The 14193-nt window shown below is 36.1% G+C and overlaps 1 protein-coding gene across 4 annotated transcripts in view; it reads left to right on the forward strand.

Annotated features, from left to right (window-relative positions):
- Window positions 1-3499: 3499 nt before the first annotated feature.
- TMEM67 (transmembrane protein 67) overlaps window positions 3500-14193 on the forward strand; it is a 45824-nt gene continuing 35130 nt past the window's right edge. For 2 of the 4 annotated variants that reach the window (XM_034668304.1, XM_002916608.4), the window contains exons 1-6: window positions 3501-3771; window positions 5368-5456; window positions 7565-7658; window positions 9978-10077; window positions 11554-11623; window positions 11720-11794. In XM_034668304.1, coding sequence (XP_034524195.1) covers window positions 3546-3771; window positions 5368-5456; window positions 7565-7658; window positions 9978-10077; window positions 11554-11623; window positions 11720-11794 — 654 coding nt within the window. In that variant the 5' untranslated portion in view covers window positions 3501-3545. Of the gene's footprint in view, window positions 3772-5367; window positions 5457-7564; window positions 7659-9977; window positions 10078-11553; window positions 11624-11719; window positions 11795-14193 lie in introns of all 4 variants that reach the window. The other 2 variants (XM_019796856.2, XM_034668305.1) reach the window with 2 other exon arrangements.

The following is a 14193-nucleotide window of genomic DNA, read 5'->3' on the forward strand; positions in this document are numbered from 1 at the left end:
TTTAATTAATTAATCCCCCTCATGGGCTTACTTGCCTTTCCCTTTTCTTTATTCATGCCCAGGAAAGAATCAGGGTCCAAAGTTTGGGCTCTGGTATCAAACTACCAGAGTTAGAATCATGATGTGAGCATGACCTTAGGAAGTCCTATATTGCTTTCTAAGTCTTGGTTTTCTCATCTGTAAAGTAGAAGTGATTATAATGATCCCAATTTTGTTAAATGAGATACTGCAGTGCCTGACACATGAAAACAAGCAATTAATATCAATTATTTAAATAATTATATGGTCTCAACTCCCACAAACAGATAATTCCTATAACTTTATTTTTTTAAGATTTTATTCATTTATTTGAGAGACAGAGAGAGAGTGAGTGACAGAACGAGCAGAGAGGGGAAGGGCAGAGGGAGAAGCGACTCCCTCCCACGCAGGGAGCCCGCTGAGGGACTTGATCCCAGAACCCTGGGATCATGTCCCGAGCCAAAGGCAGACACTCAACCAACTGAGCTACCCAGGTGCCCCAATTCCTATAACTTTAATTTCTACCTTTAATTTTTTTCTGTATTCAATAAGAAGCTTTTATCTGTCCCCAGACATTTCCTATCTTCCTATACTGTCATAATCCACCTAGCCACCCAAGTCAGAAACTGAGTGACCCTTGTTTTTGTTTCTTCTCTTTTGTTTCTTTGTCCAAGTCATAACATTCTCATGATTATTCCTCCTAAACAGCTCTTCCATTCATCCTCTCCTGCCTCTCCCTTCTTCCATTGCCCTAATTTTGTTAATGTAGGTAAGACATGGCATGGTATCTATCTCACTGTAGGTGTTCAATAAGCATTTGTATACTCTTTGAACGCATCCTCTCATGGTTTTTTACACTCCATAAGCTGACATTAAACCATGTTCTCCTAGTCCCATCCACTTCTAAGGATAATTCTCTCAGATTTTAGCTGGATGATACTGGGTATATCTTTGAGACTAATAAATGCACTATTCATAGGGCTGTTAAAAAGATTGAAATAAAGCATGTAAGAGGTTTAGCATAATACATGACACAGAGAAAGCATTTGCTTTCATTTTTTTTAAAGAAACAGTGGAAATATCTTCTGGTTCAGCTCATTTTCTTCTTCCTGTCTTAAATCTGAATGTTGATATCTGGTGTAAGGGAAGCACACTGCAACTAAGAGGGAAAAGCCAAGAAAACTACAGCGATGATTGTCTGACATCATTGAATGAAGACCAGTGACCACCTATCTCTAGACTTCTCTTGTTTATTTCTGTTTAAGCCATTGTGAACTGGCTTAAACTACCTGATCTATTTACTTGCAGCAAAAATATCCCTCATGGTACAGTGCCAATTTACGCTTAACAGTTTTAGCTAACATTCTTTCTGCTATCCTTGTAAGCAGTTTATACAGATGAACCCACAGTATCTACAGTTATAGCAAACTTAACTGTGTTTTGAATCCTTTCACAACTAAGCTTTTAATTTAGCTCTTTGGAGCAGTTTTGTCAGGTGAAGTGCCCAAAGGTCTTAGACAATCATAGTTTCACTGTGGTATACAATGTCAGCATCATTTTGTTAACTAAAGGCAATAGGTTTGTCCTACATGTGGAATGCCAGAATTTTTCTCTGTCTATTCTACAAAGAAGCCACTTAATAAATTGAAAAGATAGCAGGTTGTGGAGTTGGCCAGATGGAGATAAATTCTAGTCCCACCACTTCCTAAAATGTAACTTTCTTCATCCTCAAGGTGTTGTTGTTGTTGTTGTTGTTGTTCTTCTTCTTCTTCTTCTCCTTTTTTTTTTTTGGTTAAAGGATAAAAAAAGGATACAATTCCCTCAAAGGACTGTAATGAAGAATTAAGATGAATGCTGCCAAGAACTTAGTATAGTACATGGTGTTGGACACAAGGAAAACCATCATGAAAGGGAGCTCTTTTATTGCTTTAATTACATAGTAGGCAATGAACAAATATCCCTTCCACAGAGCATATAACAGTATGCACTTAATTAAAGAAGACTAGAATTAAAAATCACCCATACAAAGCTTTTGCAGATAACCTCAATAATTCTGACCATACCCTTTCTGAGTACCCATTAACATTTGTATAGTCACATGTATTTTTTTAAATCTTATTCGTGATTTTCACTACCAACTAGGCACTGCAACAATGCATAGTTACTCAAAAACACTTTTTTGAATTCATCCTTAAGGAAGAGTTTTCAGAACATATTTCTCCTGTGTCCTGTATCATAGATATTAGTGACTGAGTGAATGCTGGGAAGGCCACATGAGAAATACTAGGCCTCTAGTATCCTAGGCCATCTAACTTAACTTAGATGCGTTTTCCATATGCATTAAGAATTGTGTGTGCGGGGGCGCCTGGGTGGCACAGCGGTTGAGCGTCTGCCTTCGGCTCAGGGCGTGATCCCGGCGTTATGGGATCGAGCCCCACATCAGGCTCCTCTGCTGTGAGCCTGCTTCTTCCTCTCCCTCTCCCCCTGCTTGTGTTCCCTCTCTCGCTGGCTGTCTCTATCTCTGTCGAATAAATAATAAAATCTTTAAAAAAAAAAAAAGAATTGTGTGTGCGTGTATGTATTTTCCTTAACAGTGACAAATCATTTTTATTACGAAAATTTTTTTTTGAGAAAGCCAAAAGTTGTTTCAAGCTATTACTGATGAATAATAAGGTGGCTAAAAATTATGCTGGGTAATTGTACTGGGAGAGTGAGGGTGTGAGAACAAAATAAAACAGTAAAAAACAAAACAAAACAGAAGTGAGATTTAAATATTAAAGCATAAAATTTTCTTTTAAGATCTATAAACTGATTCTAAAGGTAATTCTAAAATGTTTTGAAGGTAACAGCCTACAAGGGTGCTTGCTTTGAAAGGCAGCATTAATGTATGCGTAAATTTGGTTAAAAATTAGCTTCTTTATTCACAAAAGACAATCTCATTATATATGCATGATTTCCTTTATCCACAACAAGGAAACTAGAAACCCAAAGAAAAGATCTGCCAGGAAAGATCTTTTTTGAGTGTTTAAGCTAGTCTTCTAGCATTGCAGATTTCAAATCAGTGGGCTTTTTTCTACTTTTTTGACAAACGTATTTTGACAAATACATTGTTGGAATGACTCCTTTAACGCGAAAATGGCCTGATCTGAATAAATTCTGATGTAAACATGATTCAAAAGCGTAATGAAACAACTCTTAATTTGTGTGATACAATCAGATACTGTCTTTGCTGTGGTGTTCTCTTTTCCGACCCCCTAAACTGATATCACATCCCGGTAATGCGACGCGTCTCAGAGTTTGAAACATTTTAAATAGCTAGTTGCACCCACTAGCCTACAGGGTTGGCTTGCCTCCCTAACCCATCCTTTCCCAGACCAGCCAGCTTCCCGCGGCTTTGCTCACCTAGCAACCAGGCAGCGACTGCAGACACTTCCGGAACCCCAGTTGGAGTTGTCCAATCGGCTCTGCAGATTCGCCGCAGCGGCTGATGGGGCGCCAGAGACTGCGCGGCGGCCGGCGTCTGCACCATGGTGACGGGCGGCGGTGGGGCCAGGGTGGCCATGGCGGCTTGGTCTGTCTTATCTGCGGCGGCCGTGAATGTATTCCTCCTGTGGGTCCTCCCTCGAGTCTCACGTGCCCAGACCTTCTCCTTTCCATTCCTGCAGCCGGAGTCGTGCGGCCACAGCCAGTACTTCGATATCTCCGCGCTGTCCTGTGTCCCGTGCGGAGCCAACCAGAGGCGGGATGCCGGAGGTGAGACGGTTCAGGGTGGGCCCTAGCCAAAGTTCCAACACTCCAGCCCTGTTGCTGCCCCCAGCCCCCGGCGTCTCTGAAACACCTTTTTGTCTGCGGGAAGATATGTTTCAGGAAAGTTAACCGCCAGTGCCTGAGAGATGGGTTTCCTTGGAGGATTGCAGCTTGCACACAAATGAGGTTGGGGAACCCAGAGTAAGCTACCGGGTGAGCCAAGAATCAATACTGAATTTCTCCGCGCCAGTCTCCTACTTCTCATCGGAGGGGTCTTTCGGGAGGCACCTGGAAAGTCGCCTACCAAAGACAGAAAAGAAACAGAGAAGTAACGCAGTGTAGAGGAGTAGGTCACAGGACAGGTTGGGGAGGGAATGAAATGAACGCTTATAAACTTTGTTAGCTCTTTATCTAGCTTTTCAAATCACAGAAACCTAGAGCTGGAAGGGACCTTAACCAGGATCAGGTCCAGTCTTCTCATTTTACAGATAAGGAAATTGAAGCGCAGTTGATGTTGTAATATCTTCTTTGTCACCTAAATTGTGGATTGGAAGAATTGGTGTCTGTTTGTCCTCAGTTTCGACCCGTGTATTTCCGCTATATCGTGTGTCCTTAAAACAGATTTCCTTAGGACTTATCCCCTTTTTTATTAAATATTACTAACTGCCCTTGAAGTCTCTTTAGATTAAGCTTATTTCTTTTTTCTTGAAACTTCCATCATGTGGTCCTAGTTCTCACTGAAACTGCTCAGAATAAGACTTTTTCCATATTCTAAAGTATAGGATGTTTTCAATCTTGATTTGTTAACTTTCTGCCATCTTCAAATCTGGTATATCCTCATTTAAGCCATCACATAAGATTGGTCAGGCTCCTCAGGTGAGGAAATACGAATGAGAAGGCGCTTCACACTCTTAAAGTATAAGGTCTTAGCTTCATACTTATGAACCCAAATATCACATGCATTCTACCACATAGATTCCTATGGGATCTGTTTCCACTTGATGTCTCCTTAGAAGATGTTGTCCTTACCTATCCAGTAAGTTGAATAATGGTTATCTTATAACATCTACTGTCTGTCCAGAGGAAAACTGATTTATTTGAATCAAGGTAACTTTGCTAATAAGGTTTTGTTTTGACAAAGTAAATTTGAAGTCATTGAATATGTGTATGGTTGGATGAAATAGAACTGTATAACTTCCCATAACAGTTAATGAATAGTTTGATTATTAAAATTAAAGTTCAGTACTTTAATAGTTCAGTTACGCCTGCAGTTAAAGTGGTAGCAAACAGAATACCTACTGTGTGCCATACACATTCTAAGACATTTCCATATAATAACTCGTTTAATACTCATACCAACCCTATGAGGTAAGTACTGTTATTGTCCCCATTTTGGCGAAGTGGAAACCTAGGCACAGAGTTCAGTAACTTGCTCAAGGTCACATAGTTAAATAGCAGAATTAAGATTGGAACCCACATATGTTTCTGGATTTGCTCTTAACAGATATACTGCTTTTCAAGATCTTAAGAATATTGAAAGTTTCCCTATCTTGGAGTTTTATTTTTATTTACCAAGGTCAAAATTGGCTCTTTTCTTTTTAGGAACTTCATGTATGTGTCTACCAGGATTTCAGATGATCTCTAATAATGGAGGACCTGATTTTATTTGTAAAAAGTGCCCAGAAAACATGGTATCAAGTATTTACTTTAAAATAATTTTACTTTAAAAGGTAGTGAATTGAATGTTTTTATTTATTTTAAATATTTTATTTTTTCATTTTAGAGAGAGCACAAGTCAGGGCATGGGCAGAGGGAGAGGGAGAGAGAATCCTTGAGCAGACTCTCTGCTGAGTGTGAGACCTCACGCAGGGCTCAATCTCAGTACCCTGGATCATAACCTGAGCTGAAATCAAGAGCTGGCCGCTTAACCAAATGAGCCACGCAGGCGCCCCTTAAATGTCTTTATTTTTTAAACTATGTTTTAATGCTGTACTCTAGTATATTCCCAAACTTTAAAACTATTAAATTAATTTTGTTTTTACTGGAGTAAATTTTGAGTGATCAGTGAAATTTTATGCAAACTTGGAAAAACAAATGTATTGCCTTAGTTTTTAAAATCTGAAATTTAAAAAAACACAAAGCTGTGAAAATTTGTGTCTTTATATTTTCTCATAGAGTAACTCAGTGTTTTTATAATGATAATATAAAGAGCAAGTTGCGATGTCTGTATATTTTGACTGGTACAGATTGAGTTCTGTGTCTTGGACCTGTTGTGTCAATAGTTTTATAACAATTCACGTTCATAATAATACCTAAGTTGTGATAAGTTCACGAAATGCCAATTGCATCATTAAATAGGTTAAATATTACCTATTGCTGTTTTGTTAGTCATTATATCATAATTTTTGGAAAATTAGCAAATTAATTACTGTATATAATGATTCTTAATTAACAGAAATACATTTTCCAATCATCTTCAATAATTAGGAGTCTTTGGGGTACTTGGGTGGCTCATGGGGTGGCTTAGTCAGATAAGCGTCTTGCCTTCAGCTCAGGTCATGTTCCCAGGGTCCTGGGATTGAGCCCCACGTCAGGCTATCTGCTTAGTGGGAAGCTTGCTTCTCCTCCCTCTGTCTGCCGGTCCCCCTCCTTGTGCTAACTCTCTTTCTCTGTGTCAAATAAATACAGTCTTCAAAAAAAAATAGAGGAGTCTTTGTGAGGCAGTTCTTTAATAGTACTTTTTCGTCTCATTATCAAGATAAAAAAATTGAATCTTGCAATTTAATAGTTTAAATTACTATTAAATTAATTACTATTAAGTTAATAGTTTAATTTACCAGTTGTATTAATTTATGGCTAATTTGATTTAATTTATAAGTTTGATTATTACTTTAATACTTATTTTATACTTTTGGAAATATTGACCATTGCTGAATTATCAATGATAAAAAGCTGCCAATATGAAATGGCTGCAAAGCAAATTTATTTTTCAGTGAAATTACAAAATGATCGTAATTTTTAAATAGTCCTCTATAATGTACTGCCAAATATAAGAGCATTTCTTGATATAGCCAGTCTTTTCAATCAAAATTAAAAATAATTTCTTATTGTTTTGTTATTACCATTTGTTCTCTATTCATTTTGGTTACATCCATATTTGTTTTTGCCCCAGGTTTAGGAAAAACCATATGATATAATAAGTCCAATTTTGAATGATGTCATATTTTATCAAAAAACTTTATTAATACAAACAATGGATAGAAAGAAATATCTTTATAATTTAACTTTAACAACTTTATTTACATGTTATTCATATACCATAAAATTCACCCATTTTGAATCATAGCTTAATTTTTAAAAGCTAATGTATTTGGATTATAAAAATAAGAATATGTTAGAACAGGTAAAACCAAACTATACTTGGCTATCTGTTGATTAAATCCTATTGAATTTTGTTGTGTTTTATCTTTGTAAACGGAAAAACTGAATGACAGTATTAACTTTGAAAGTAAGGACTCATTTGAACTGAAAATCATGAAGAAGAAAGAACTGTTGCCCAGAGTTAACAGTAGTCAGTACATAGTGATAATGTATAACTTAATTTTGGAACATAAGGACAGTTTGGCTATCCAGGAAATTTTTATGTGGCTCATATGTGCATGATTTATTTGAATATTGACTACAAATTATATACTGTTGTGGTTTTTTGGATTTACATCACCAATTAAGAAGGAGAAATTTAATTTAATATAATTTAATTTAATTTAGTTTAGTTTAATTTTCTTTTGTTTTAATTTAGAAAGGTATTACTGAAGATGGCTGGAATTGCATTTCTTGCCCTGGTGGTTTAACTGCAGAAGGAAAATGCCACTGTCCCACTGGCCATATTTTAGGTAAGAAGTAGCTTCTTTATGAAAAAGTAGTAATGAATCTTCACTTATGCTGTTTTTGATAAGGACATTAATCGAAATAGCAGGTGAACAGTATTTTTATTGTTCAAAATTTAATGATATTTAAGACAATAGCAGGCATTGGGAAGAGAATAAAAAGCCCCACCTGATTAAAAAAAAAATTTCTCAGGACGCCTGGGTGGCTGTCATTTAAGTGTCTGCCTTTGCCTCAGGTCGTGTTCCTGGGGTCCTGGGATCAAGTCCTGCCTTGGTCTCCTTGCTCAGTGGGGAGCCTGCTTCTCCCTCTGCCTGCTACTACCCCTGCTTGTGCTCTTTCTCTCTCTTTCTCTGTAAAGTAAATAAATAAAATCTTTAAAAAAAAATTCTTTATAATGTGTGATTAGATTGATACTTCCTTAAAATAACGTGATAAAGTGTATGTATGTTTCAGCTCAAAAGCCAACATGATGCTTAATAGGGAGAAATGATAAGCATTTCTATTAATGTTAGGACCCAGATAAAGATGTAAACTGTGGACTTAGGTAAATGAAAGAAATAGGTGGTAGAGTAATTAAAAAGGAGGTAAAAATCATTAAAAATTAATTTTTAATGATTTGATTATATGTTTAGAAAACCCAAGGGAATTACTAAAAATTATAAACAATAAAGGGTTTGGATACAAAATTATTTTCCAAAAATTAGTAGCCTTCTTCTATCTAAACAACACTTCTTTAGAATGTATGAAGGAAGAAAAGATCTCATCTGCAGTAACAACAAAAAGAAAAAAATACCAAGGCATAAACTTCAGAAGAAATCTATAAGATAAATCGAAGAAACCTTAGAATGCTCCTGCAGAATACAAAAGTAGGCTTTAATAAGTGAATTACATACCATGTTCTTGGAGAGGAAAATTAAACATTACAAAGATGTCAGCTCTCCCAATCCCAGTCCATACATTTAATGGATCCCTCATAAATTCTACTAGGATATTGTTTGTCTCTTTTAGAGACTACACAACTAATTGCAAAGCTTTTCTGGAAAAAATGTGAAAAACCAAGAAAATGATGAAAAAGGAGAGAGGAAATAACCCTATCAGGTATTATGCACATTTTATAGCCACTGTAATAACATGTATGGCTGGCATATGGATTACACATACTGATGAATGGAACTTAAAGTAGAGAATCAAAATAGATCCAATTTCAATTGGAATGTGATATGTGATAAAAGTGGCATTTCATGTCAGTGGAGAAAAGACTGTTTAGTAGATGGTGTTGTGGAAACTTGGAAAATACTAAGTTGGGTTTCTAACTTATTTCTTAAAGAAAGATAAATTTCAGGTTAGTCAAATATTTAAATATTAAATATGATTCTATAAAAGATCATAAAAAATAGGCAAATTTTTTTTAGTCTTGGAATGGAATAGGCCTGAGTTTGAGGAGAAACCCAGAACCTACAGAAGGAAACATTGGTATATTTGACTAAATACAAATTCTAAAACATCATATGGTCTTTGACCCATTTTCCCAATGCTGGTTCTCTGTTAATTCCCTTAGCACTAAAGTAGTTGTTATCATTTTGATGTGAGTTCACATACATGTTTGCATGTCTGTTTCATTCTAGAACTTTTTTTTTTTCCTGTTTTTAAAGTATACATTCTAGCCATTAGGAAATATAACTGTTATTTTTATATAAATGTTTCATACCAAAAATATTGTTCTACAGCATACTTTTTTCAGTTGCCAGTATGATCTATTAGATTACCTCATTTTATTTACTCCATAGTATATCATAGGTTGAATATGCCATCATTTTGCTATTGTGAATATTTAGGTTTTCTAACAAGTAATGCTTCAGTAAATACCCTTATACACATGTACGAGTGTTTCTCTAGGTTAGGTATCTAAAAATGAAATTGTAGTGTTGAAGGATATGTGAATTTAATTTTAATAGGTGCTACCAAAAACCCTGTAAGTTGTAGAAACATGTCAGCTGTCTATGAAATTACTTGTTTCTGCATATCCAGGAACATATGGGTAAAAAGTAAAAAAAAAAAAACCACACACAAACAAAAAAAACTTGAGGAAAAACCACTAATTTATTATTATGATTTGGAAAATTAGTTTTTGTATTTTTTTATGTGGGAATGAGGAAGTCTTCACTTTTCTATGCCTTGTTTTCATGGTGTTTGACAAGGATCTTCTGCAAATCAGGTATTTTGAGAATTATTAGAATAATAATTAAGAGTGGGCTCTACAAAGTATGAAGAAGCTTATATGCTGACTTTGAGTTACATCTTAATTTTGTTTCCAAATCATCTAGTGGAAAGAGATGTTAATGGAACATTGTTGTCCCAAGCAACTTGTAAGCTCTGTGATGAAAATGAAAACTCTTTTACGGCACCAAATGCTTTAGGAAACAGGTAAGCCATGTGCTGGGTGCTGAATTTTTAAATGTCATCTTACATTTATATGGAATCTGTACCTTTTTAAAATACTTCCTATATCACTTTTCCTCACAATATAGAAGTAGACATTAACACATAAAGAAGCTGAATCCCAGAGAATGAGACTGATTAGAGGTCAAAGCTTGGCTCAGTCTCTTATCAGTTGTTTGACGGTGGTAAGCTTAGTAAGTCAGTCTTCTTGTCTTTACAATGGAGATATACCATAGACTTTTATCACAGTTCAGAAATGAATATGTGAATTCTTAGCATAGTGCTTTAGAATAAATGCTCAGTAAAAGGTAGCTGTTTTTGTTTATTATGTAATTTGTACATAATCTATAATATGATATATAGCGTATAAATATTAACTTCTATTCGCAGCATACTTACTATGTGCCAGGAACTGTGTGTTATAATAAAGTTATATAAAAAAGATATTAATAAGTAAATGATAATTATAGAACCCAAGAATCGTGATTTATAGCCCTATTCTGTATCACTTCTTGTTTCCCCTTCATGTGTGCGTATGTGCACGCCACACGCACACACACACACCCTGCCTAATTCAAACATAGTATCCCTATTTCAGCTTCTTCTAATTTTTTTTAGAGAGCTATATGATGACTTCCCTCTAAGCACAGTTTTCTCTTTAGTTCCCAAGTTTAAAATAGAAAATATTTGAGTAGCTTCTCCTGGGGATACTTAGTATTGGAGCACTGCTTCTCTTAGGCTGATGTGGGTTGTAGTGTTCAAATAATGACTACTGGGTTGATCCCGAGGCCTCCCTTCCAGTACCACCTCAAGCCTAGTTCTGTGCCATGCCCCATCCCCTCCTACCTGCTCTGTCTTACAAGTAGTGAATACAATAAACTCTTCACTGTCCCCACTACTCTGGTGGATGCTCTTCCACCCTGTATATCATACATTAATGAAAAATATAAAGTATTTTCCTAAAATAAATAAGGATAATGAGTAGACTTTAACAGTGTTTGTTGTAGGCTTGATGAAGGGATAGATACACATATCTTTTTCAGCATATGTTTCCTTTTTGCTTTGTGACAGACAAAATAAGGAAAGTAGATTTGATATAACTACATTTGAAAATAGATTGGGTTTTATTTATATGAATTTTTTGGGCTCTTAATTGAGTGACTGAGCCATCTCTGCTATTCAGTATTATTTATGCTACACACTCCATGTAGTTTCAGAAGAATGCTGTCCTATTATTGGTTAATATTATTTATTTATTTATTTGTACCTTGCTTTGTAATGGAAGGAGTGGTATAAAACTAATCAAATCAGTGTTAGTATTTTTAATTTGTTTACTTTATTACAAGTAATTACTTAGCTGAATGAATCTATTCTAATAAGCCTTTAGGAAGACAAGTGTATAATGAAATTAGGTCTAGCGTAATTCATTAACATTTAAAAAATTTTTTGTTATGTTGACAGATGTGTCCGATGTGAACCAACATTCATCAATACCAGCAGGTCCTGTACATGTTCAGCACCGAATATTTTGGTAAGGCTAATCAAATTAATGAAGTATATATTTGAGAATTAAGTTGCTTATACCTTTCCATAAACTGTTTATTTTTTATTTTTTTTATTTATGAAGACAGGGGGATTATGTTTCAGCAGGACAGGGAATTTTCCTTCACGTGTAATTTCATCTGCCCGTTATGGAGATCTTGTGAGTATGTTTCAGTTTTTTTGTTCCATTCTTGTTGCATTACTTCCTTTGCTCATTAGTCTGGGACTAAAATGAGAAACAGTTCTGTGCAAGTCATTTTAAAACAGAAATGATCAATCTGAGAAAGATTAACAACTCAGCATTATTAAGTACAGTTACTTTCTTCTCTACCTTGGCTCATCCTTTTTCATTGATCTCTGAATGTTTAAGCTGGTAAGTTCTTTTATAGATCCTATAAAAATATGCAGCATTATGTGTTAAGAGCACCAGAGACTCTTGACTTGAACCCTGGATTTGCCAGTCATTAATTATATATCCTTGGACTTACTTTATATTTCTAAACTTCAGTTTTATTGTCTGTACATTGGACATAGTAATAATACTTACCTCACAGTGCCTGTACATGGTAATCACTGGAGAAATGAGGGTTATTCGTATCTGGCCAGGTTCCTTATTTTGTAGTTGAGAGCATGGAGGCCTAGTTTTAGAGGCTTTGTAAGAGTTGCTGGTCTGACAATGTCTGCTATGTAAAATAGGAAGAAAGTGGATGAATTGGAACTGAAGAGATCATGAATCCAATAAAATAGGAGTTAGATGACTAACTAGGAGTTAGTTAATGAGCACTGAAAATACCCAGTATGCCAGCAGAGTTGGGGTGGACAGACTAGGATCTGGTTGCTCAAATCATCCTCAGATTAGTGAGAGTGATTAGGAGGGATTGGAGGACAACCATGATGAAGGTAGAATCTGGGCTCTTGACGAATAAAGCAAAAATTCCTCTTCTCCAGTATTGTCTTATCAGCGTGATAGGCAAGTACCAAATATTTGCAAAACAACAAAATAAATACTGAGACGGGGGTATAGATATGGAGTTTGGAGATTACCCCAAAATTAGCTCCTTAGCAATAAGATGGATATCTTCTGGAGTGTTCTTTCCGATTCTCAAGTTATAGTGACCTGCTGTATACATTGTCAAATTTGCAGGGCTTTATTTTTATTTTTTCTTCTTTTTTCCTTTTTAAAATAATTTTGCCGAAAGTACCAATAAATTTCCTTTTCCTCTTTGTTGTCAGATCAGTCATATAGAGCTCCCGTCTCTTTCAGTCTCCAACCTGGAACAGGTCCTTAATCTTTTCCTGCCTCTCATGAACTCAACAGCTTTGAAGGTTATAGGCCTTACAGTCCATAGGATGACCCTTGACTGGGTCATCCAGTTTTGCCTCATAATCACAATATGCTTGGCAGGAAACCACAAAAGATGTCTTGCTTTCCTCAGTGCAGGGTACCATAACAGAAGGCATGCAGCATTCATATGTCCTATCACTGGTGATGCTAACTTTGATCACCTGTTACAGAAGTCACCCATGTCTGCTATAAGGGTACCACTTTTCCCTTTGTAATTGGTATTTTGTGAGGAGAATTCTCAAGATTATGCTTCATCTTCACCAAACATTAACAATAAGTTAAGTAACAGTAAGCTTTGGTCTCCATTGGTGATGCTTGCCTTTATCAACCACTATTATGAGGTTGCCAAATGTTTCCATCGTCCTTTCTACATTTATTAGTTAACCTTCTACTGTAAGGAGGACTTTCCCCTTCTTCCCATTTATGTATTTATTTGTTTATTCATGTCAGTATAGATTAGTGGGTTCCTTTTTATTCAGTTGGTTATAATCCAATACATGGATTATTTGTTTTGATGTTCAAATTTTCCTAGATTTAGCCATTGAAGCCCCTTCAAGTTGGCTCCTGTGCCTTTTTGATATGTCTCCATCATTTGTTGAGCATTTCTTTTCTTTCTGGCACAAGAAGATTTCCAGATTCATCTTGTACTTTTCCTACCTCATTCCTGGAATCAGCCATTTTTCTAAGAATTTGTGGAGGATAATATTAGAAACCAAGATTACCGCACTTAGTTTATTCTTTTAGGAGACATAGCTAAAATACACACACACACACACACACACACACACACACACACTTATATACATACACATATCTATAACTATTTTTTAATTTTGTATATATATTGAAGTAAATGAGTTCATACTGATACTTTCAATTCTAGAGCAATTCCTCAGCGTTCCTTCTAACCTTTCCTTTTGACAGATTTTAAGTACCTTCTCTAGTGGTGAGAAATCTGGGTCTCATCCTCACTTAACACGTTTGCTCAGTGTAACAGTCTTTGAACCACACTGCTCTCGTCCATCCACCTCCACGTCCTCCCCTCCTCACACCACTGTGCAGCAGGTCCATTGCAGACTTCTCTGTTAAGAAAAAGTGGACAGTGGGGCGCCTGGGTGGCACAGCGGTTAAGCGTCTGCCTTCGGCTCAGGGCGTGATCCCGGCGTTACAGGATCGAGCCCCACATCAGGCTCCTCCGCTGTGAGCCTGCTTCT

The sequence above is a fragment of the Ailuropoda melanoleuca genome, chromosome 9 (assembly GCF_002007445.2).
Source record: "Ailuropoda melanoleuca isolate Jingjing chromosome 9, ASM200744v2, whole genome shotgun sequence".
Taxonomy (NCBI): domain Eukaryota; kingdom Metazoa; phylum Chordata; class Mammalia; order Carnivora; family Ursidae; genus Ailuropoda; species Ailuropoda melanoleuca.